General features: G+C 40.2%; 1 protein-coding gene across 3 annotated transcripts in view; it reads left to right on the top strand.

Moving 5' to 3' along the window:
- Positions 1-2,750: 2,750 nt before the first annotated feature.
- Positions 2,751-22,855, top strand: part of SLIT3 (slit guidance ligand 3) — a 547,006-nt gene continuing 526,901 nt past the window's right edge. Inside the window, exons 1-2 of one of the 3 annotated variants that reach the window (XM_075102154.1) lie at positions 2,882-2,998; positions 3,179-3,431. In XM_075102154.1, coding sequence (XP_074958255.1) covers positions 3,247-3,431 — 185 coding nt within the window. In that variant the 5' untranslated portion in view covers positions 2,882-2,998; positions 3,179-3,246. Of the gene's footprint in view, positions 3,432-22,855 lie in introns of all 3 variants that reach the window. The other 2 variants (XM_075102155.1, XM_075102153.1) reach the window with 2 other exon arrangements.

Raw genomic sequence — 22,855 nt, 5'->3', positions numbered from 1 at the left:
GCCTCTCCATATGGCCGCCTTTGTAGCTGGGAAGATCCTTGCTAGTAAGCTAGAACAGGAAAAGTGTCTTTCGTTGGAATGCTGTTCCCTGGCTGCAAAGGGAAGTTAGGTTTCAACAAAAGTATTTTCACTGCTTGAATGAGCTAAGGATGTATACAGTCAGTCTGTGTGGAGGAGACTTCAGAGCTTTCAGAGTACTTTGTCTTCCTAAGCGGTGTGATTTCTGTCCTGTCTGGTCTGAGCCAGCTGTTCCTTGTTCAAGAGCTGATCTCTTGTAGACTAACACTTGACTGAGGGTGCTCGCCTCAGAATAGATAGCGATGAGTGTCAATGACATGCCTGGAGCTGTCTGTGCTCCTGCCCTCTCAAGAGGGTATAGGAGAGGGATATGTTTCAAGCTCCTACAGCTCTCACTGCTGCTGTGGGTCCTGTAATGCTGGAGAAGGGCTTGCTGTGTCTTTGGCCCGTATTTCATCTGCTAATGCTGGAGGTTAAAGTGACCTTCCTCTGTGTTTAGTTCCAGGAAATGAGAGGTTCATTAGGGGATCCAGAGAGAATTGCACACACTTTCCCAAACTTTTGGTTTCTCTAGATTTGGGATAGGTGGGAGAATAGTATTTTCTAATCTTCTTGAAGCATCATAAAGCAGCCACTTAAAGGTGTGACAGCTGAGTCCCCCTGTGTGTTGTCAAACCTTGTGTCATTTGTCACTGAGCCTTCTTGCCTTGTATGCTGCTATGTAAGGACCACTTAACTGAGCTTTGAGTCTAGTCGTTAAAGTGGTTCAATCTTAAGGCCTGATCAAAATGGTTTCTATATAAAAATGAAATTTCTCATGTAAATAGTTTACTACAAAATGAAAAAATTACTTCATTGCTTTTTCAGACAAAGACCAGGAGAGGTGAAGGTTAACTTGTGGTCTTGCTGTGCTCTTTGGCAAATTTCTTTTCACGGGAAAATGCTCTATAGTGTCAAATCTTTGCTTGTTAGGGAGGGCAGTAGACAAGTAGTAGCTTTACTGGTTGTAAAAGGGGACACTTCACCAGTTCAGGCAAAAACGACTATCAAGGTGGGCAGGAATGTCTTAGGTAATTACAAATTTCAGTTATCAAAACATGAAGCAAACGTTGCTAGGAATGAATAGGTATTTAAGATGTGCTGCTGCACACTGGAATGCCATGTTCATGTCTTATGGTGAACATCTTACAGTGCTTTTTTTCCTACAAGCCCTTCACTTAAAATACTGAAATTTTATGTTTTTAAAAATTAAGCTGAGAACACATTTTGAGTGCAGCCTGAGAACTCGTGTCTAAGTCCTGGAGGGCTTGCGACGGTTTCATGGTAATGCTGGCTGTGGTCATTGTTGAACTGTGAAAAGGAAAACTTTTCCCTACCTGCAGGGACAGAGCCTGGACTCCCAAGTCATTTAGACGGGGAACAGATTATCTGTGTTCCCAAGCACGTTACGCATAAATGTGCCGTTTAAACTATTTTTAAGGGTGCGAAACAGGGAACTAGGTATTTTGAAGCAGACAGGTTTTCAGGCTGTGCATATGCCAGCCTTATTTTGGGTCAGGAGGTCGCTGTGTGTCCCTGGTGTACTACAGGGAGAACCTCCCTGTCAATGGGCTAAGACTTACCTTAAAAGACTGATGACTTCTGTGGCTCCCAGGACTCACAATTTTCCAAGTCATCTCTGGCATCTTTAGACTGGATATTAGGAAAAATTTCTTTACTGAAAGAGGGGTCATGCACTGGAACAGGCTGCCCAGAGAGGTGGTAGGGTCACCATCTTGGGAGTTCCTCAAAAAACATGTAGATGTGGCACTTCGGGACATGGTTTAGGAGGCATTGGGGTGTCGGGTTGATGGTTGGACCTGATGATCCTAGAGCTCTTTTCCAACCTTAACGAATCTATGATTAAGTGCTATCAGATTTTCAGGGTGTGGTGCATTTTTTTTGTGTGCTTTTTTTAGCATGCTTTAGGTAAAATGTTGAGTCTCACCCTCCGTCAAATCTGACCAGCATTACTACGTAAAGGCAGCCTGCTTTGCTGTATTTCCAGGAAGCTCTGCTGAAGTTGAGCTTAGCGCTGAAGTCTGGAGCTCGAAGCACGGCAGCGGCACCGGCGCGGCCGAGGGGCGGGGAGGTGCCGGGGCGACGCGCGGCCGCCGGGGCTCCTTCCCCGCAGAGCGGCGGGCGGTGAGGGAAGGTCCCGCCGCCGCCGCCAGAGGGTACTCGGGGCGTGCGGACGGGGGAGACAAAAGGAGGAGGCGAATTCCCCGCGGCGGGGAAACTTGAGACCGCTCCCGGCCGGGCCGGAGCGCCGGTTCCCGGGCTGCAGCCCCCACGTCCCGTTCCGAAACCCGAAGCGGGCGGGGGGCGGGGGGACTCGCCGCGGCAGTGCGGGGGGCGGCGGGGTGGGGGGCGGCCGCGGGGCGCCGCCGGGGCGGGGGATGCTCCGCCGGCCCCCCCGAACTTCCACCCTCCCTCCGGCTCCGAAAGTTCAGCACTCGGGTGACGTCAGGGCCCCCGCAGCCAATGGGCGCTGCGGGTGATATTTTGGGAGGGGGGAGGGGTGGCCCGGTGCGGCGGGCGCTCGCCCGGCTGCCATGCACAGCGGCTGGGCAGGGAGCGAGCGGCCGGCCGGCGGGCAGCGCAGCGGCAGCGGCGCCTCCCCTCGCCGCCCCCCGGCTCCGGTCCCGGCTCCGCCGGCCGCCTGCGCGGGGCTGCGGGCCCGCAGCGGCAGCAGCCGCAGCCGAGCGGCGGGAGGGAGGGAGCGCCTGAGGAGCTGGCGGCGGGGCCGCTTTGAATTCCCGCTCCTCTCCTCCGCGGGTTACCTGCCCGGCCCAGGTGGGGCGATGCCGAGCGGAGGAGGCTGCTTTGGAGATTGCCGCCGCTTCTGATGGATGTTTTGTGTGTGTTTTCCTCCGCTCCCGGTTTCCCTTTCATCTGAGGACGCATCTGGCTCGAGCTCTGTTAAACTATCTGCCTTCTGGTACCGTTCGTAGATAACAGAAGAAACCTGAGCCCGAAAGGCAATTCCCCACCTTCTTCCACCTAACGTAACCTTTCGAGGAGCCTTTGAAGGCTTGCTGGTGCTCCGGCGATGATGGCAGTGGTGGGTTCCCTTCGGCTGTACTAAGAGCCTCTTGTTTTCTTTTCCCTTTTTTCTTAGAGGCATTTCACCTTTAAGGGACGGCTGCTTGCGCACACTTTTATACCCACTGAAGGGATCAAGAAACCATGTTGTCTGGTGGAAGAAGTGCGTTTCTGTGCCTTGGAACGATCTTGAGCTTTTGGAGCTCCCTGAGTTGGATGCCGGTTGGAGGATGCCCACATAAATGTACGTGTATTGCTTCCAACGTGGACTGTCATGGACTAGGACTCAAAACCGTACCGAGGGATATTCCCAGGAATGCAGAGAGACTGTAAGTAAAAACCGTTCGGGGCTCCTCAAGTACTTGCAGAAGCACCTGGGATGAGTTTCTCCACACCTGCCTGTCGGTGCAGAGCACATACTAACAGCAGTTTCAGTAATCAAACGCGGATTAATGTTTTCAGGAGGGAAGGGGAGGAGCTTTTCGGAAGTTACAGCTATCCTGCGGTTCAGGCTTTTAAAAAAAACCAGAGTTCCACGTTTTTTCAGTTACCATCTGATCGGGTTTTGCAGCGACTTGCTTGGAATGGAGTTTAGAGCAGTACCTGGAGTGCTCCCAGCAATAATCGTTGTCAATGCAAACACCAATTTCAAATGCAATTAGAAACCTGGATGTTTTCACCTGGTGGCCGGTAGCAGTTTCTCCTCACTTTGTCAGCGTGGTGACTTCATCACCATGGAAAAACCGACTACTGCCATAAACTATTTCAAATGGATAAGTAGTCGCGTTAAAGCAGCCTCTGATTTCTAGCTTAAACTGCTGTGGGGAAGCTGGTTATTTAATTTTTAATTTACTTCAGGGTTTATGATAGTAGTGTAATGTTAAGGGGTGCTTCCAACCTCAGCACGGGAGAATGTAACGAGTGTGTTCATAGTAAATCTTCTGCATCACAAGTTCTCATGAGTTTTTTAGTTTACTCTCTTTATGTGCTTACTTCACTTGTTAGTTTCTGTGGAGAAAGCTGAAAGCAAACTTCAGTTCTTTGACACAGTTCTGGCACTCGGTGCACAGGACGGCATCTCTGACGTTGCTTAATGCATAGCATACGGCATATTTCAGAGAATGCCCGATGCTAGATATGAAGATGGCCGGAATGGAATGTTAAACAGAGCTTCAGCACGGCTCTGCGCTGGGCTCCACAGATGACCTCAGGGAAGTGCAGTTAGTTGTGCCTTATGTGTATTAGCTGGTAACTTAAAATGTTTTTGAGCGTGTGCAAATGCCATAGACTGTATGGCCTGACTTCCTATTTTATTTCCTTTTGGGTCATAGAGCTGGGGAAACTTCAAACTCTCAAGCATTTTTTTCTCCAAGAAAGCAAGCTAGAGGATGTTACTAAGCAAACAAAGTTTTTGTGCATTAAGTCTTCTTAAAGACTAAGTTCTTTCTCAGAATGAAATTTTATAGCATCCTTGAATGTTTCTAAATGCATTTTATAGTGCAGAGAGCTCTTAAATCTGAACATAGGTATTATTTCTTACTATACCATTCTACCATCTTGAATGTTTTCTGGCCGTATCAGCCTTCCTTTTAACCCCAGCTGTGTGAACAATAGTTTTCAGATGTCAGTGTTACAGAAACCTTGACTTCTCTGCACGGAACGGTGTACTCTCTAAAATTGATGGGTGGCAACCTGGCAGTTTAGAGACAAAAAAAACCCCAAAACCCCAACCCTGAAACAACAAGCCCTGCAACAGACCACTACCAGGGTAGTATACCAAGCCAGTCAGGATAAGTAAGTGTGATAACACGAATGTTTTGTATGCTTCATTGCCACGGAGGTGTGTCTGCATGGTTTTAAGAGTCAAGGGCTAGAATTAAACTTTTACATTTCAGGTTAAAATGATTCACAAATGCAAGGTTAGTTGGCCACCTCAGAAAAATAAAAAAATGGTAATTTGTTATTGCCTAAGTTTTAGGGGGACTGAATTCATTGTGTTACTGGGTTGCTTTTGTGAGAATGGACTTGAGAGATGTTAACTTTCCTTGCCTTCTGTGAGAAGCTAAGCCAAAAGAGTAAGTTCCTTGGCCTTGCTATGTTAAGTGTTAAAAGGAATGAAGGAGCATGTAATCGCTATGCTCTAGGTCCTGATAATTTTTGGTGTTATTTACAAATTTAAATTTTAGATCAATGGCTGCATGAAGAACAATAGTAGTTATTTCACAATATTCAGTTTGAATATTTAACCTCAGAGATATCTACCGATAAAGATGAAATGTAGCTGTGTTGGATGTTTTGTTTGTGTTTTTAAAACAGTGTATTATTGGAGCATTCAGTGGCTGAAACCTTGTGGAAATAGCATACAGATGATCACATAGTAGCACATTATTCCATATTTTTAAATACTGTCTTCACTTGAACCTCTTAGTCTGTCATGAGCCTTTCACTGTTTTTATAGTGTTCGCTATCGTCTCCATTACAACTGTGTTTTAAAGCTTGTGTTGATTCTTTCAAATCTAGATTTCTACTAATCACACTAACTTGACCTCTCTAATGTAAGCAGTAGAGAGGAAAAGGCTTTATATTTGTCCGAGTCCAAATTCTGCTCACAGGTGAAATGTCAGTCAGACTCTGGATATATCAGAGTATCTTATTTTCCCTCTGTGGTCCACAGCAACCTGTAACTCTTTATGACATAACACTAGGTTGATGTGTAGTTTTTAACTAGGTTGTTTAACTTGTAAATAAAACTAAATTGATTATATCTGAAATGACAAAGATATTTTTAATCTCAGAGAAATGTTTGTATGTTGGGAAAAGAATTGCAACAAGTTACTTGATGGCCACATACCAAGCGACCTTTTAGACTCTTATGCTGTGCAAAGGTTTTCACTTCTTTCTGCATTCTCTGGAGCTAAAAATGCCGCATACCTGTTCAAGTCGGAATCTTTTTTTGCTTTAATTAATAAAAGATCTAATGGCACCACTTAAAATATTTTGCCACTAAGCTTTGAGAGTTATGTTTGTACAAATGTTACAGATTGTTTAGGCTAGTGGAGCCAAGTTAAATATTACTTCAATTTGTGTTAATATGAAACCTCAGGAAAACTAAAAATACAATGTTAGGAAAAATTGGGAAATCCTCGGGGGGGGGGGGGGGTGGGCACGCAGAGGGAATCTCTTATTGAGAAGTTCTATTAAATCAACTAGTGATAATCTCCTGATACCTCAAGAAATAGGCATCACCAGAACTTTGATTACTGATTCTTAATGAGAAATGTGATGCATGCTTTCTGTTCTTTTTTTGAATGTTTTGAAGGTGTAGTTTTTGTAAAGAGTTGTACCTGTGATTTCTGTCTTAAGAGAAGTCTACAGACTAACCAGTGATAACAGAAATGGAGTGGTAAAGCCATCCTAAATTGTTTTACACAGATTCTTCTTTAATAGTAGATTTATAAACATAGCAAGTAGAATTAGGTTTGTGTTTCAGTTTATCTTGTTATTACTTTCTATGATAGTCTTCTAATTGTGCGGTATAGACTGAAGCTTTTGCTAAGTTAGGTTTCATGAAGAGCTAAAAAAGGTGAACGTAGTATGCTACTGCACAAAGAAACAATTCAGTCTGGGGAAAGTAAGTGGTGAGACAAATATTTGTCACTTCCAGGGAGTAACTTCCATTTATCTTTGTTCCAGAGAAGGAGCCCTCAGAATAGCCATCATCTCACACAGGAAGAGAGAGACATGGAATTATGTCTAAGACTTTTCCCCAAATTGCAGTATGTGATGCTCCACAGAGGACCTTGTATATGAGCAGGATGATATAACAGACCTTGTGGCTTGTTGTTAGTATTTACTGATCTATTCCACATTTGCCAAGTAACTTAACATCCTAACAAAAAAGAAGTAGTTTATAGACCTTTTGTGTTGTGGAGAAAACTAATACTTTAATAGATAACTTTAGGGGGTGGGCACAATCGTTCTTTTATTTAATCTATGCAACTGATAAGACATTTTGTGCTAATAAAGGAAGCAGAAGATAGGGTTTAGAAATTAAGAATATGTAAATACATCCATAAAAATCTTTAATCTTTTGCCTTTATGAGAATTTCCTTAGGATTACTTCATCAGACTCCTCTAATCAGAGTTTGCTTAGCAGCACTTCAGTTCTTCTATGTGATTCTCTGTTTATGCAATTTTCTTCAGTGGAAATGTTTTCTATATATGTAAAATATTATACATGTGGCTTTTTATAACACTTAATAATGCTGATAGTCAAGTTTAGTTTGAGATGATGTGTAAATGCAGTGAGCAGATCAAAGCCACCTGCTTGACAGTTGTATTCTTCAGCTCTGACAGAAACAAGTGATATGGAGGAAGTGCTCAGAAGTCTTCTGGGTCAATATCTGCTTTCTGTCTGAATATGAAGCATGAACCTTTGTGTTTTTCCTTCCATTCATGTCTAGTTATCTTCCTGTCTGTTGGCATCACATTATATATGTATAAAAGTTTCTTTAGAGAATTTAGCCATGTTTGAGTTCTTGATGAATTTATACTCAGTGGCTTAGATTCTTGTTTAATTGATAGCTCTTCTGTGTTAATTTTTGTTTTGTTTTGTCTTTTATTTTGAAGGATTATTTACCTTGCTAAACTGATAAAGCTTGCAAGAGTAATCTCTTCTGTGCTTTGTCTGAGTAGCTAAATTAAGTATGTCCACATTTAGGTGCAATTTAGAAGCTTAGTCATCTGCTTACTCTGGAGTTTTCATGTGGTCTGGGGTTTCTGTTATACAAATATATTATTATGGTGTTTTTGGCCAAGGTGCGTGTAGCTGCTGAAGTTGCACCGGCTTGTAATAAGACTTCAACTTCCTCAATTTTGTTTCCAAATTAAATCTAAGCTCCTGTCTTGAATGCTTCCATATTACTGCAGAACGCAATGTTAAACACATGCAAATATAATTATACTGACTCTTACATTGACATTCTGTTTTTCTAGAATTCTTCCCACTAGGGATTGCTACTCATTTGTTGTTGTGGTAATAGTCTCCAAAACCTTGCATGGACCCTTTCCCCCTCTTCCCCCCATCCGCCCCTCTAGGTCACGTGGCAGTAAGTAGATATACATGGCTTTGGCTTCGAAGAGCTTGCTCTCAGAGGTACTGATCCTGGGAAAACTTGTCTGAGTTCCTTAATTTAATTTGGGTACTTCCTGTTGCTAATTTAGCACTGACTACTTGTGCTTGGCTGGATGTTGACATGCACTTGTATAGGATCAGTGTCTTGTGCTATTAAATTTGTTACCTCGTTTTGAAGTGATGGAAACAGGAAGGAGGATGAAATTAGCTGTTGTAATTTGGTAGCTACAGAAGCAAATAGTGGCCGTTGTCACGTTGTCTGTATTTGTTTGCACAAATTTGGATTAGATTCTGAGATCAAAGGGACAAGATTGCTTACTGCAGAATTTTTAATGAGTTGCTCTGAAACTATTAACTTCTTTTGTATTCTTACTTTTGCAGCTCTGTATTGATTCATGCAAAAGAATTAGGTGAAAGGAAAGTTGCCTTTAGACAGGCTGTTGTCTTTTAGGAAGTCCTAACATATAGATGATAAGTATTGTTCCCCCCCCCGCCCTGGAATTTGTATGTGTTGGAGTTTGGGGAAGTGTGTATCAAAGTTGGTATAGCTTACCTGCTCAGATGGATTGTGAGGCCAAAAAAAAAGTAATCTGTACAGTAATCTGTATAAAAATCCTTGTGTTGTATGCTGTCACTTGTAAGTTGGTTGCTATGAAGTCATTTGACCTTCACAGTGAGTTCTGTCAGTAATCTTTTGGAATGTTACTGCCAAGCCTTTTTTTAATTATTATTCTTCAAGCATTTCTAGTTAGGTTTAAAACAAAAATAACCTGTCCTGCATGGACACTAACAGCTGATATGATTTGTTGTCTGCATTTCAGTAGTATCTAAGCTATTCTTCAGCTTCAACAGAGCAGAAAGAAATGGTTTTCCCACAGAAATCTGACAGGATGCTTGGGGAGTTATAAGGATAAGGGAAGAGAACTTGCCTCTAATGAGGATATTTAGTGAAGTAAGTTTCAAGCGTCGTGTGTTAAGAATTAAGCTCGTTTACTGGAGAGACTGTTCAGAAGACTTAAATCAGGATGTGTTCCCTCCCAGGAACTAATAGCTCAAATGACTTGAAGCTCAATTTTTCTAGAACTTTTGATATGGTTCTTGCGGTGTCCATAGTGCTTGATTTCCCTTGGCTGCCTGTTGCTGCAGTTGATCTTCAAAATGAATAGCTTTTTGTCTGGTGGTGGTCTAGTGGGATCCATTTTTTTTTTTATTAGAATATTTAATTATTCCTGAACAAAGATGGAGAATAGAAGCCATTGGTTAATATTGTAGTTACTTTGGCTTATACTTGATTCACTAGAAATGAATGGAAAACTGTTTTGCTTCAAGTTCAAAGCTGAAATGTGTCAGGATCCTTTCCTAAGCACAACTGTGTTGCTCTTTGTTTTCTACATATTATACCTGCCAAGGTTGGTGTAAAGTTCAGATAAATTTTCCCAAGACTGAACTTGACTTGCTCTCTTTCGCCTTTGGCTCAGGACTGCAGTTGACCACTCAAGTAATTTTTAAAGCAAAATAATTTCGTGTTGTTTTTTTAATAATATATCTAATTAAGAAGTAAACGACACCCCCCCCAAGTAATGCCTGATTTCCTTTATCTTATTTTTTTCCTTTAATTTCCTCTCTTCAAATTTGAACTTACAAAATATAACTAAGTCTTGTTACTGAAGTAACATAACTAGCTTTTTCTAGTTCAGAATGATTGTCAATTTGCATGTTTTGGAGTCTCTTTTACCTTCAAAAGTGCCTCCACCTTTATGAGGTACTACACTCTGGCAAACTCTTTGTGATTAAAGGCATGATTCTTTCTGAGTTAACCTGAAGGGCTCAAATGCCTTAGAAGTAGTGCAGGTCTGCTGCTGCACTTTGGTCTTGATGTTAGTGTCACTGTGTCTTGTAATACAACAATTACTGAATTATCTCAAATGTTGTGTTGGCCTCGGGAAGATGATGTGAAATGTTCTTCATAGGTAACTCATTACCTCTTAGTTCTTTCACCTGTTTGCTCTCTGCAACTACAGATGGATACTGGATCAGGTACAGGATTTCTGTGGCTTGGTATTGAAACCCCTTTCAACACTGGCTGACCTGTGGGAGAAGGTGTGCCTGTGAGCAAGTATGCCTTTCTGGTGTGCAGATCATGTCTTAGTTTTAAATAGAGCCAACTTTCTGGTGGAGGCTTGACGATGGCAGCTGTAGGAATCAACATGCACATTTTCTGTCTTTCAGTTCCACAGCTCCCTACAGGGGCTTCATTTATCCTGTTTGGCTTATTTTTTGGTCCTGCAAGACAAAGCAGTGTTGTTTGTCCTCTTCAGGTTGAGACAAAGCAAGTTTCTAACTTCAGGTGAGGTCGGAAGGAAGGAGTTAAGATAACTCTGGGAAGAAAAGCTAAAGTGAACTTAAAATGACAAAGCTTTTTGAAGAAAAATAATGTTGGTGAAGTCATGGAGAATAACTAGAAGTCGTGTGGCAAATATTTCTTCAGGTGATTGTCCATCCATACATTCCTATTACAGGAATGTAATAGTGGTGTTCAGAAAAAGTTACCAGGAAAGAGGTACATTTTGTGCCCCATTTTCTTGTGAGGTCTTTGAGACAGGCTGGTAGCATGTGCCTCCTATCCTTTGCTCCTTTCTGATCCTTGGGTGGTGGGGAGTTTCTATTAATTCTTATTGATTCAAGTACACTATTATAATGTTATATGGATTATGGCTTTTGCGGCTACTGTTGTCACTCCCATCCCTTTTATGTTCATTGACAGGTTTTGCTTGCCAGTGTAAGGCTATATCAGTTTGACTTTTTTGTTTCTGTTTAAGTAATTTTCAGGATAAGAACGGGCTGGGTTCCGGTAGTACTGTGATTGCAACATGGCCCAAGCTAGTCTGTTTTCAGTATATTTCAAATATTTTCTCTAGAGATCTGTAATGTTCCATCTATTTTCAGATCTCTTGTCAGTGTTGTCCAGTCAGGCATATCATTTAAGATCCTGAATGGCTCTTATCAATGGCAAGAACTACTTCCTCCTCATTGAGAAATGGACCTGTAAGCAACTGACAGTCTTTTCTAATGGTACTAAATACATAAAAGATCTATCTACCTACTTACATAAGGGGAACAGGTCTGTGGGCTTGTATTCAGAGTAAATTTTAGATTAGTTGAGGGCCATCTCTGTAGAAAGGAGAGTTTAAGAGGTTGATTCTTACCTCCTTACCTCTGTGTCAGTTATTTTTCATCTTTTTTTTTTTTTAACCCCAACTGAATTTGGTCTGTCAGTTGTCTCTGTCAGAATAAATTTGTCTTGTATTTTGGTTTTATACCATCTGTTGTAAATGTAATATTGCAGCCATCAATGCTGCAATACATGTTTTTAATCCTATGATTGATAGATTTCTGGAGCATTTAATTAGATTTTTTACCTTTCTATCTGTGAGTTGCTGCTTTTCTGAGATTTTAATTTATTTTTGTCTCTCAGGTGGAAATAATTTTGACCGATGGCTGTATTCTTTCCTTTTCTGTTACCAGTGAGGGGAGCATTTTCAATAAACATCAGTTCAACTAAAATGAGGAAGAAAACTGTGTTCTAAAGCTGGTCTTGTCTTGACTTTCCATCAAGCAATCTGCAAAACCTATCTGAAGTTTACTTCTAAATTGATTTCAGAATTTGTATTGCTCACCAACTCTTTTGGTACCTATGCTTTCCTGAAAAATTGCAGTAATGTTGCAGAAATTATTCTTAACTTCTTATGTCAAAGGGACTTACTAGCAGAGCCCTCTATGCTTCCTGCAGAGAGGTCAGTATCACTGCCTTCCTACTGCAGTTGCATGGTGAAGAATCAATGTTGTGGAAGTAGTATCCTGTTACTAATGAAGACTGTCAGGCACCTATTAAATGTATTTACAGTCCAAGAAACACTGAGAATTTTGGGAGATAGCATTCTTATCGTTGGTACTTCGCTGGCTGCTATGTGGACCTGTGTTCATTCCAGTCTGAGGTGCAAGGCTTTTAGCAGTGATGCTATATTTAGGAGTTTAATTGGAGAGACTTTAACCCTCTTCCGTTGTGTGGAGATACTGTAGTGATATTATGCTGTGACTGTACGTACAGGCAATCACCCAAAAGAACAAGGCACATCAGATGCCTGTAATTTTTCAGAATGTTTTCTCTGTGTACCTTCACAGTCATTCCTGCCTGTATAGACAGACCATCAGTGGTTCTGTTTCAGCTGTGGTTCCACATAAGTGGATGCCTAAACTGCTCTGGAGGTTAATGATTTGGAGATCAGTAACCCATTTTAACATAACAGCCTGTGAGTATGCTTGTAGAGGGTGGTGGTGGTAGTGGTGAACTCCATTTCTGATAGGCTTTTTTTTGTTTTCTTTCCATTTCAATGCTCTTGCTTGGGAGCAACCGTCCTAATTTAAAAAAAAAAAAGGTCGCTTTGCAAAATACTAAATTGGCTGTAATTTTCATTATATCAGTTATAAATATGTGATGCAGGTTAAGCTACTTTAGAGTTGAGGACAGTGCCTGCTGTACCAATAAGTACTGTTTCATCTGCTTGTCTTCATCCCTTTGCTCTTTCTGTCTTTGCTGGAAACCCTTTAGGACTTCTTTGTTTGTACAATGCTTAACACGAAGAAATCTTGAGCTATTGTAAGGGAGCTCATAAGCCTGATAACAAAAATGGTAATAAATTTCATATTGGTGAATCTGAGGTTCTGATCTCCAAAATCACAGCACTATAAAATGCAGTTTCTAATGTCTGGCTCCAAACTCTTTTTTCCAAGAGCTAGATTCTGTCAAGGTTGGCTGCTTGACTTGTGGAGGGAAGGGGAGTGGGGAGTGAAGTGGAGGGGAAGAATATGTGAACGAGCTTTCTCATGAAATGTTTCAAAAGATAAGCATGTAACTGTTACGGAAATAACTTGCTGAAAGCAGAGGCATAGGTGCATTCTTGTGCATACTAATAGTTAGAGGACTTTCTTAATCCTTGTTTTTTCAGTTGGTCTTTTTCCTTTATTCCTGTGGCTGGTAAGGAATGCATTACTTACCTTACAATCTATTAATAAAATTACTTGTACAAGTTATTGCTGGTGTATGTTGCTATGGGACCCTAATCAGTAACCTTGACAGTTTCAAAAGACACAGACAGTGAGTTGTGAGCCTAATGCAGTTTTTCAGGTCCTAGTAAAACTAAATGGTTTTAGTCAGTTCAGCCAACCTGTCCTACTGTATTGTTTTCACTGACGTTTTCTCTGGGTGTGCACTGGTGAATAACAAGCACCTCCTCAGATATTTTAGCAGCTCTTAAAGTTGAAGAATTACATGGTTGTCTGTCTTGGAAAAATGGCTGTTAGCATTAGCAGTAGATATAGTTTCATATATTATGTAATACTGACCTAATACAAAAACTTGACTTGGAAAAGCATTTTCCACAAACAACTTGCCCCAAGGTAGAAAAGATTCAAATTCTTAAACTCAGATTCCAAAAATCTCTATCTAAAATGTAAGACATTTCCCTAGAATTCTGTAATCATTTCCTTGGGACATGCTGTCTCGTCAAAGATGGATGACCAAAGAAATTCTTAATTGTTACCCAGAGTTCTGTGTAAGAATATAAATTAGCTTTACATTAATGATTTCCCCTCCTTACGATAAGAAGGTAGTAAACAGCACAGAATCCTTGTCTGCCAGAGATTTGATTGCCCATTCTCTCTGTTTTAGAATATAATACGTAGTATATAAAGCTCATATAACAAATACGATCACGTGACATCAAGCCCATTAAAATTAATCACTGTGTATATGTGTACTGATCATCCACAGATATGGAGACACTAATGTTTAATTAAAACAGTTGTACTCTTCAAATATGACTCTGAGAAATTTTAGCAAGAAAGAGCTGCATCCTAAAAGCAGTTCAAATGTGCCTTCCTACTAGTCATAAAGCATGTTTTGCCTGGACTTTAGTGGCACACTAACTTATGGCTTTTCCCCAAATCTGTTTTGTCTGTGTGATGGTTTTGTTTGGACTGGGGAGGCATTATGTGAAATGCTGATTTTAGAAAAACCTGGATGAAACATCTTTGCCTGTTGAGGGTGGCAGTGGTTACAACATCACTTAGTGAGGTAGGAACTTCTGGGTCACGCGCTTCTCTGAAATAGTTGTAGAGTGGTGAGAAGATGCTAGCTGTCTCATCCTCCTGCAGTGGTAGGGCTGGTTAGAGCTGGTGTTTTAAGAACATAGGTGGGGACCAAAAAAAAGAACTCATTGTAAGGCAATAGTACAGGGAAGCAATTGTGCGTTTCTGAAATGCCTAAATTAATGCAGTAGGGAGGTAAGCTGAAGACAAGACTGAAGTGGTGGAATAAATCACAGAAGTAAAGTTCTTGAGCAAAGAACACTCATTTTCCAGAAGTGGAAGGTGATATTGAGAAATAAAGCCCAAAGGCAAAGGCTGGTTCTTCAGAGTGAGATGAAAACACACATCTGGATGTAAGTTTCTCAGATAAGAATGTGAAAGTATAACAAACAGCCCAATGATCCTTTGGAGTTGTGAGATTTAATAGATAGCATATGATAAGGAGCAATCAAAAGCATCTTATGGATTTGTTAGGGTTGTTTGTTTGGGTTTGCTTTTTTTGGGGGGGTGGGTGGTTTCTCTGTGTGTGTTGGTGGTTTTTGTTTTTTTTCCTTCTGGGAAGTTCTTTAGTTAATGGTTTTGAAGTTTTTTTAGAAGTTGAAAATGAATTATTGCCAGTTGATGTTAACTTCATTTTATAGAATATATACTTTCCAAGGTTGTTCTTCCATAGTTCTTCCATAGTTAGTATATAATAGGCTTAGTGCAAAGTGGTTTTATAAGCATGATTAGTTTCAGTAACTTGAAAAATCAACGATGTGTGCCAAGTCTTGTTTAGAAAAACTTGTTTTGTGTTCATTTAGCAAACATTGTGAAATGAATTCAGCTGCACTCCAGCAAGACAACTGTTGAAAACCAAAAGTTGGAGGAGGACGGGGGTGGGAATCTGCTTGCAAATTAAGAATATTGCTTGTGGTTGTAACATCTGGATGCTAACTTGGTCAAGTCAATACACAACTTCATTCAAAATTTCATTTTACATATTAAAACTGTCCTACATCTTTTAGTGCAACTTCTTGGTTTAATCATTCCTTAGTGGGTATGGTAGACATGTACACTCAGTGTGGTGCTTCTTAAAAGTGATAGAGTTGGAGAAACTGGATGCTTGTTAAATAAAAAACAACCTGAACAACACCACAAAAAAAACCCCCGAGCACAAAGAAAGACCTCTATTACCTCTCCAGGAAAAGGTCTCCTGGGAGAGAGATTCTCATCTGTGCATGTCTGAAAGTGAGCAAGGAGATGAAATCAAGGCTTGATTTTCATGTCATACTTCAATAAAGTAATTTGTTTGCTGGTAGAAATTTTTTCAAGTCATCAAGAATCACAGCAGTCAGAAGCAAGTGTGAAATATCTGAAGGCCTAAACATCAAGTTGTCTGTATTAGTGAAAAGCACCTAAACAGAGAACATTTTCTTCACTACATTATATTCAGTCCACATAGATAAGTGAAATACAGACTTAAATGCAAACATCAGATATTGTCTCTGTGGAATAAAGCAATGTGAATTTTGCTGAAGTTTACATGCAATTTTTTTTTCCTCACCAGATTGTTGTGATTGGTTGTGTGTAGAATTAAAAGAACATAACTGACGAAAAAAAAAAAGACAAGTATGTAGAAGAGTCAGGGTGAAAAACAACCTCATGAAAACCAGTAATTTTTGTCAGTCCTTGTTTCTTACTTCATTGCATCCTGTTCTAAAAGTACTTAATTAACATTAAATTAGCATTAAACACCCTGGAGAAATTATTAAAATTTTGGGAAAATATAAGTGTTTGCCATAAATTGTCATAATGATGTTAACTCTGAAGAATGCTCATACTTCTTAGAAGATTTTTCTGAAGTTTAGTTATCACAGGTTATATTTTTAAGTTTCTTTACAAGGAATTCCTGTTTGAGAGAGAGAATGTGAATTCATTTAGGTAACCTTTAAAGTCCAAAAGGGATGAAGATTGAAGCACAGGCACCTATCTATTCATATCCTGATGAGATTGTCCATTTGATAGTCAAGTGAAAATATGGCCCAAAGAATGTTTGACATCGTCTGATTTCTACCTGTATAACTGCTTGGCCTTTGGAATAGCACTGGACTGGTGCAACCACCTAATGTTCATACACGTGTATGTTGGATATGAAAGTTGAGCTGCAGTTATAGGAGTTAAGTATGAATGGTTAAATAAAATCAAGAATTGAAAAGAAGATAGTAAAAAAATGAAGTTATGCAGCTGTTAACCTTGGGGGCTTTTTTATATGAGTGAAAATGATGCCTGAGCTAATATGACCCAGTATTCTCCTTTTCTCTTTATAATGTGCACATCCTGGCTTCTTCATATTAAATCTTGTTTCAGTAGCAACTGTACTTTAAAATATTTTCTATAGTTTTCTTTGCACTTCAGATTTAAAGCTTTCTTCTAATCCCTTACCTCACCCCAAAACAAAAACCAACATACAAATGTTTTACCCTTTATTTTGTAGAAAATATAAAATCATAGACTCTTTGGGTTGGAAGGGACATCAGGAGGTCTAGTCCAGCCTCTGCTCAAAGCAGGGACAACATGTAATTCAGACCAGGTTACACAGGGATTTGTCCGCTTGGGTCTTGAAAATCGCAGCACCTTTATGCAATCTGTTCCACAGCTTGACTGCCCTGATAGTACCAAGTTTTTCTTTATAAATAGCCAGAATCTCCCCTATTTCAATTTATGATCACTATCTCTCTTTTGCTGTGTACCTCAGTAAAGAGCCTTGCTCTGTTTTCAGAGTACCCCTTCTGTAGGTATTGGAAGGCTGCTCTTCAGTCACCCAAAGCCTGCCCTTCTCCAGACTAAACAAGCTAAGCTTCTACAGACTCATAGTCGAGTCCTTTGATAATTTCAGTGGTATCATACTGGACTTGCTCAAGTTTATTAGCATCTTTCTTGGACTGAGTGGGCCCAAAACTGGACAGAGTATTCCCTGTGTAGTTGAGAAAGACACTGTTCTTAATCCACAGGTATTGGTTCAGCATAGAAGGCAGTCAGGCTGGTCAAGCATGATTTAACTTTGTTAAATCTGTTGGCTATTTTCAGTCATCTTCTTTTGTGTGCCCAGAAATCGCTTCCAATAGTATTTGCATTGACTTTTCCAGGGACCAAAATGAGGCTGATGCTGAGCAGTCTGCACCTCACCATATTATCCTTTCCAGCTTTTTTGAAGACAGCTGTAATATTTACCTGTATCAGAGATGTCACAGCAAGGCTGCACTTTATCAGCCAGCTCTCTCTGCACCGACAGATGCATCCTATCTGTTCCCACAGGCTTGTACGTGTCAGGATTTCATGAGATACTTAACTTGAACCTCTGCCACTACTGGCGGTTCCTTTCTTCCTTAAACCTTTTCTTTAGACACAAAGACTTTGGACACTGTGTCAGTGAAGAGTTAATGTGAAGAAGGTATTGAGCACCTCAATCTGTCACTAAACCATCATATCTTCCTTATTATTTTACAGCTAATGTACTGCTAGAAGCTTTTCTTGATGACTCTTGCCAGTTTGAACTCTAGCTGAGCTTTGATTTTCCTAGTACCATCACCTGATGCTTGGGCAATGTTTCTGTTCTCCCGTGTACCATATCCTCTCTTCTGCACTGGAGCTCATTTGTAAGATGCCTGTTAAGCCAAGGTGATATTCTGATACACCTGCACATCTTCTCAGTATCTGGATGGAGTGTTCCTTTGCTAAGGTTATTCTAGGCTGCTTCTCATAGGATGACCCCCATCAGTCAGTTCAGGAATTCAGAATTCCCCTGAATTCTGAAACATTTCAGAATTCTGCAAAACTGAATTCTGCTCTCCTGAATCCAAGGTCTATGCTCTGCTACTTACCCTCCTCACACACCTCACCATTTTGAATGTAGTGGTTTAATGATCACTAAAGCCAAGGGTTCTAGCGAGTATCTCACACCCAACCACCTCATCATTTGTGAGTAGCAGATCAGGAAAACTTAATGCATGGTTGGCCCATGTAACGTCTATTTTAGGAAGCTATGACTGACACCTTCTGGAAACTTCCTGACTTGTTTGCCTGCCCCTGTGCTGCCTTTCCAGCAAATGTCAGGGACATTCAAGTTCATAAGAACCAGAGTCTGTGATCTGGAGACTTTCTGGTACTGCTTAAAGGGGAGCATTGTTCTCTCCTTCACCCTGAGTGAGTGGTTGGTAACAAACTCCTATCATAATGTCACCTTCACTGACCTCTCCTCTGATCCAGACTTGCACACTCAGTAGGACTCTCACCCAGTCCGCAGAGGAGCTCCAGACATTTGAGCGGTTCCTTCCATGAAGAGGAGCCTCTCTTCCTCCTCTTCTTTGCCTGTCTTTACTGAGAACCCTGTATTCAACCATGACCAAACACACATATGACTACAAGAGCTATCCCACTGTGTTAGTTATTCCATTGTTGGTGTATTTCTACATCTGTAGTCAAAACACCAGCTTTTTCTGCTTGTTTCATAAGCATAAATAATATATTTTAACATACATAAGTCTTTGTGTACTGGCACATGAGGTTGTGCCAGTGCAACTTCTCAACCTGTTTTATTCTTCCTGCAGGCTCCCTTTATCTTTTGCAAGGGCACAGATGACCCTACCAAGTGAGACCTGCAGCACGTCAAGAGTAACTAAAAAAATTTGGGGACGAAGGTGAAGGGCATGGGAGTGTAAAATGTACTGTTAGAACATTATTCTGCCAGCAAAACATTTCCTTTATAATAAAATCTGCAATCTATAATAATTAGTCAGGAGTTTCTGCAGGCTGGGACAAACATTTATGTCCTTGGAAGAAACAGAGTACTTGAATTCCTCGGTCCATTATGCTGCTTTCTGCTGGTCTTGGGTACAACTTTCAGCGGCAGTCTGCTCAATGGGGAATTCAGCCACTGCACAAGTTGCAAGAGGTAGTTTTTCTTCTTGGTGTTTTTTAACACCTATAGTTTGCCAAGTCATTTTTCTTAATTTTACAAGGATGAGGACAGAAGTGTGTTGTCTGCAAGCAGTTCCAGATCATTTGGACACTTAATGTGGGTTATTAACCAAGGCCTACTGTAATGGGCTTAAGAATGGATAGCTTATTCACAAAATTAGTACACTTAACCTCTAAGATCAGTTTTCTCATGTTTAGACAGAAAGAAAACAGTCTGAGTCATACCTGAAAGCCTTCTGTAGTCAGAAGGAAAGATCTAATTTTTTTTTAATTAAAAACTGTATCATGTAGATGTGTTAAAGTATGATGGACTGCAGCACAGAATGTGTACATTCCAGCTATTGTGTGGCTATTTAATTCCTATTTAAATTATTCTGGAGACTGAAACTATGCAGTGTCATACATGTGGTGCTATCCATCAACAACAACAAAAATTATTAAATGTTGGATTGTAAGTTTATTGTTATTCTGGTTTAACATGGATAGCAAGCTATTAAAAGTACTTGATCCCAACATTACTGTGTTAATGCAGTCTGTGCAGTACTCATTACTGAAGGTATGCAGAATGTTTCTGAATCCTTTCAAGAACTGGTGTTTGTGGCAGGGCTTGTTTTTCTCCACTGATGTTCCTCCATGTATGACTTGATCTTAGTGCAGATCAGAGACAGGGGTCTATGTTCTCCTACCTACTAGGTGGTTATAGACTGCAGTAAGATCTCCCCTTAACCTTTTATTTAAGTTCATCAAGCCCAGCTCTCAGCCGCTGTTCATGTCATATGCTACAGCTTCCCGATAGTCTCAGTGGCCCTTTACTGCGCTCTCTCCAATGTATTAATGCCTTTCTTGTACTGGAGAGCCTGAAACTGGATACAGTATTGTAGACAAACTGTCTTGTATTCATACAAGAGATTAGTCAATTCTTTCAAATTCTTAAACCCTTCTGGCTATACTCTTGCTAGTACAGTCTGGTCAAGAATGGCCTTCGCTGCTGCAAGGGCATGCTGCTGATGTTTTGTGGCCTAATGGGACTCCAGGATCCTTTTCTGCAAAGCAACAACCTGGTCACTCATTGCCACACCTGTAACTGATGCATGGGCTTATTTTCTCCTAGGTGGAGGACTTCCCCTGCCCCCCCAGTTGAACTGGGTGATGTGAAATGTATAGAGAGTACTGCTCTTCCTAGAAATCAGTGTAAAAAACCAAAACCGTCACACACCACCCCCCCCCCAAAAAAAAAAAAAGAAACAACCCCAAAATTTCTCATGCTCCTTTACAAAGTCATCTGTTTGTTTTAAGAAGAAAAAATAACTTAAAATTTATATAGAGATGGAGTGTACCACCTTTTTTAAAAAAACTAAATTACTTCAGCTGAACATGATTTTGAAAATTTTTTGCCTTTTTCTTTACAAGTGATGTTCACACTTGCCCAAGTGATTTGGAAACCAATGGAATTTGTGTATTTCATAAAATCCAGTCCCAGGACTTTATTTCCTGTATTGCAAAAGTTGAGATGAAATATGTTGAATCTAAAGATATGCAGATTGTGCTGCCAGAGGGTTTAAGGGTAGTGTTATAATTGAGTATTTATCATAGTAACTTTGAAGTTCTTGGATTGAAGACATACGAGAATTGCCAAGCACTTTCTATAGGGAATTATAGTCATTTAAGGTTAGGAGGTTAGTGGCAGTCCATACCCGTTAAAGGCAAATTAACTCCATAGCAGAAACCCTGGAAAATGGTTGCAATAAAACAGATACTGGGTGTGTAAAGACTGCAAAGGGTAGCCAAAAGTTACTCTATGGACACATTTGCACATGGCAGCGGATTTTTCTCCCTTTTAATGGTATGGTTGTTAGCATGTTCCCAAACTAAGAATGAAAGTGCTCGTGAAGAGAGGAGGGCTTTAGTGAACAACCTTTTTCCTCCAACCCTGCACATGGCTTTCATAAAAGTCATGAAGGTATTCCTTGTGGCTTTAAGCTTCTAGAGTGCAGTAGGTAGCCAAGTGAATGGTTAACTTACCTGTGAAAATGTGTATTTTCTCCAGTTCAGGTGTCTGTCTGTGTTCATGGTTACTTTGCACAGTGATTGGGGGTTGGGAAAACAAACAGGAAAATTTTCGAGGGATGACTCAGCTGTCATTTTGGCAGGTGGTTTGGATCGACAAAGTCCTTCAGTAGTGTAATGCCAGAACAATAAAGCCTTGTTTCCCAAAAATGTGTGCTGCTTGAGTTATTTGGAGGAATTGGGCTAATCAAAAATATCAGTAACACTTTAGACTCAGGAATATGGATTCAGTTGTTATCACTTGAATTTTAGCTCCTACATTTTGAATGTTACTGACAAGTTGATTTATATTTTAAAATAAATCATTTGGAAATGTATTACAAATTAATGGTAACAAAGAAGATATGCTATATCCTCAAGACAGTTACTCTGAAATTTGTGGGGAAATTTATTTTTCTTTTGTTCTTAATAAACTTTTGGAAGTTCCATTAATTATGTTCTAGCTGAGCTTTGTTATGATGCGGGTTCTAGACGGTGTGTTGGATCCTGACCTGTTTGTTTCTTAGGGAACAAGAGAGATTTTTATTAATTCCTAAGTGCATTGTTCTGTGTGAAACAAATTTATTGCATCCCTTTTTGGGAAATATCAAAATATGAGGAGAAATGCATCTTCCCTGTGGATTTCACGGGGTGTTGGTTTAATCGAGATTCTTTTCAGAATATTGGGTTTTATGCTGATCTGTTTGTCCCACATGTGACACAAATGTGTAGAGCCTTGAGCTGATGCATGGTAGCCACTTTGAAAAATTAGCAGGAACAGAAACTAAGTTTTGTGTTTGAGGTTCTATGACCTGAAATACATACTTACCTTGCATACAAAGCAGTTGGACAGGAAAGAATCCTAGCGCTGTGCAACTTGGGTAAAACCTGTCTTTTGAAGTGTATGGCAGTTAATTTTTCTTAAGTGCATTATGCAGTTTCTCTACTGCTCTTATTGAATTATTTGTTTATTAATATAAATGAACAAACATCTGAGGACTTGAATGAAGTTGCAAATGGTGCTCTAGATTCCCTTCTCCTTAGACAGCAGAGTATTTTCACTTTGTATTTTCATTTCATGTAATGTCTTCCTAGGTTAAAGACAAACGGATTAATAAATATTTTCCTAAATACTGCCCATCTAGGACTTGTGTTTGTCATTGGGATGCAAAATCAGCTACTGTCATAAAATTATTGGACATCAGAGGTGATCTTCAGTTTTGTTGTTAGGAATGCCACTGTGTTTGCCTGATTGGCATCTGAGAGTCCTCCAGAAGGGAGAACTTAGTTGATCTAGAACATGTATTGACAGTAAATGGCTTTAACCAAATGGAATAACTGTATTTATTCTAGGAAGAGAACTAAATTTAAGCAACTTATTTTCTGACCAAAGTCTGGTGGTTTTCCAGATAAGAAAAAAATTATAACTTAAAAAATGCATGAAGTAGATGCTTGTGCTAAAGCAAA

Source organism: Phalacrocorax aristotelis, chromosome 8 (assembly GCF_949628215.1).
Source record: "Phalacrocorax aristotelis chromosome 8, bGulAri2.1, whole genome shotgun sequence".
Lineage (NCBI taxonomy): Eukaryota > Metazoa > Chordata > Aves > Suliformes > Phalacrocoracidae > Phalacrocorax > Phalacrocorax aristotelis.
Note: the sequence above shows the minus strand (reverse complement) of the source record. Positions and strands in the feature narration are given on the sequence as shown.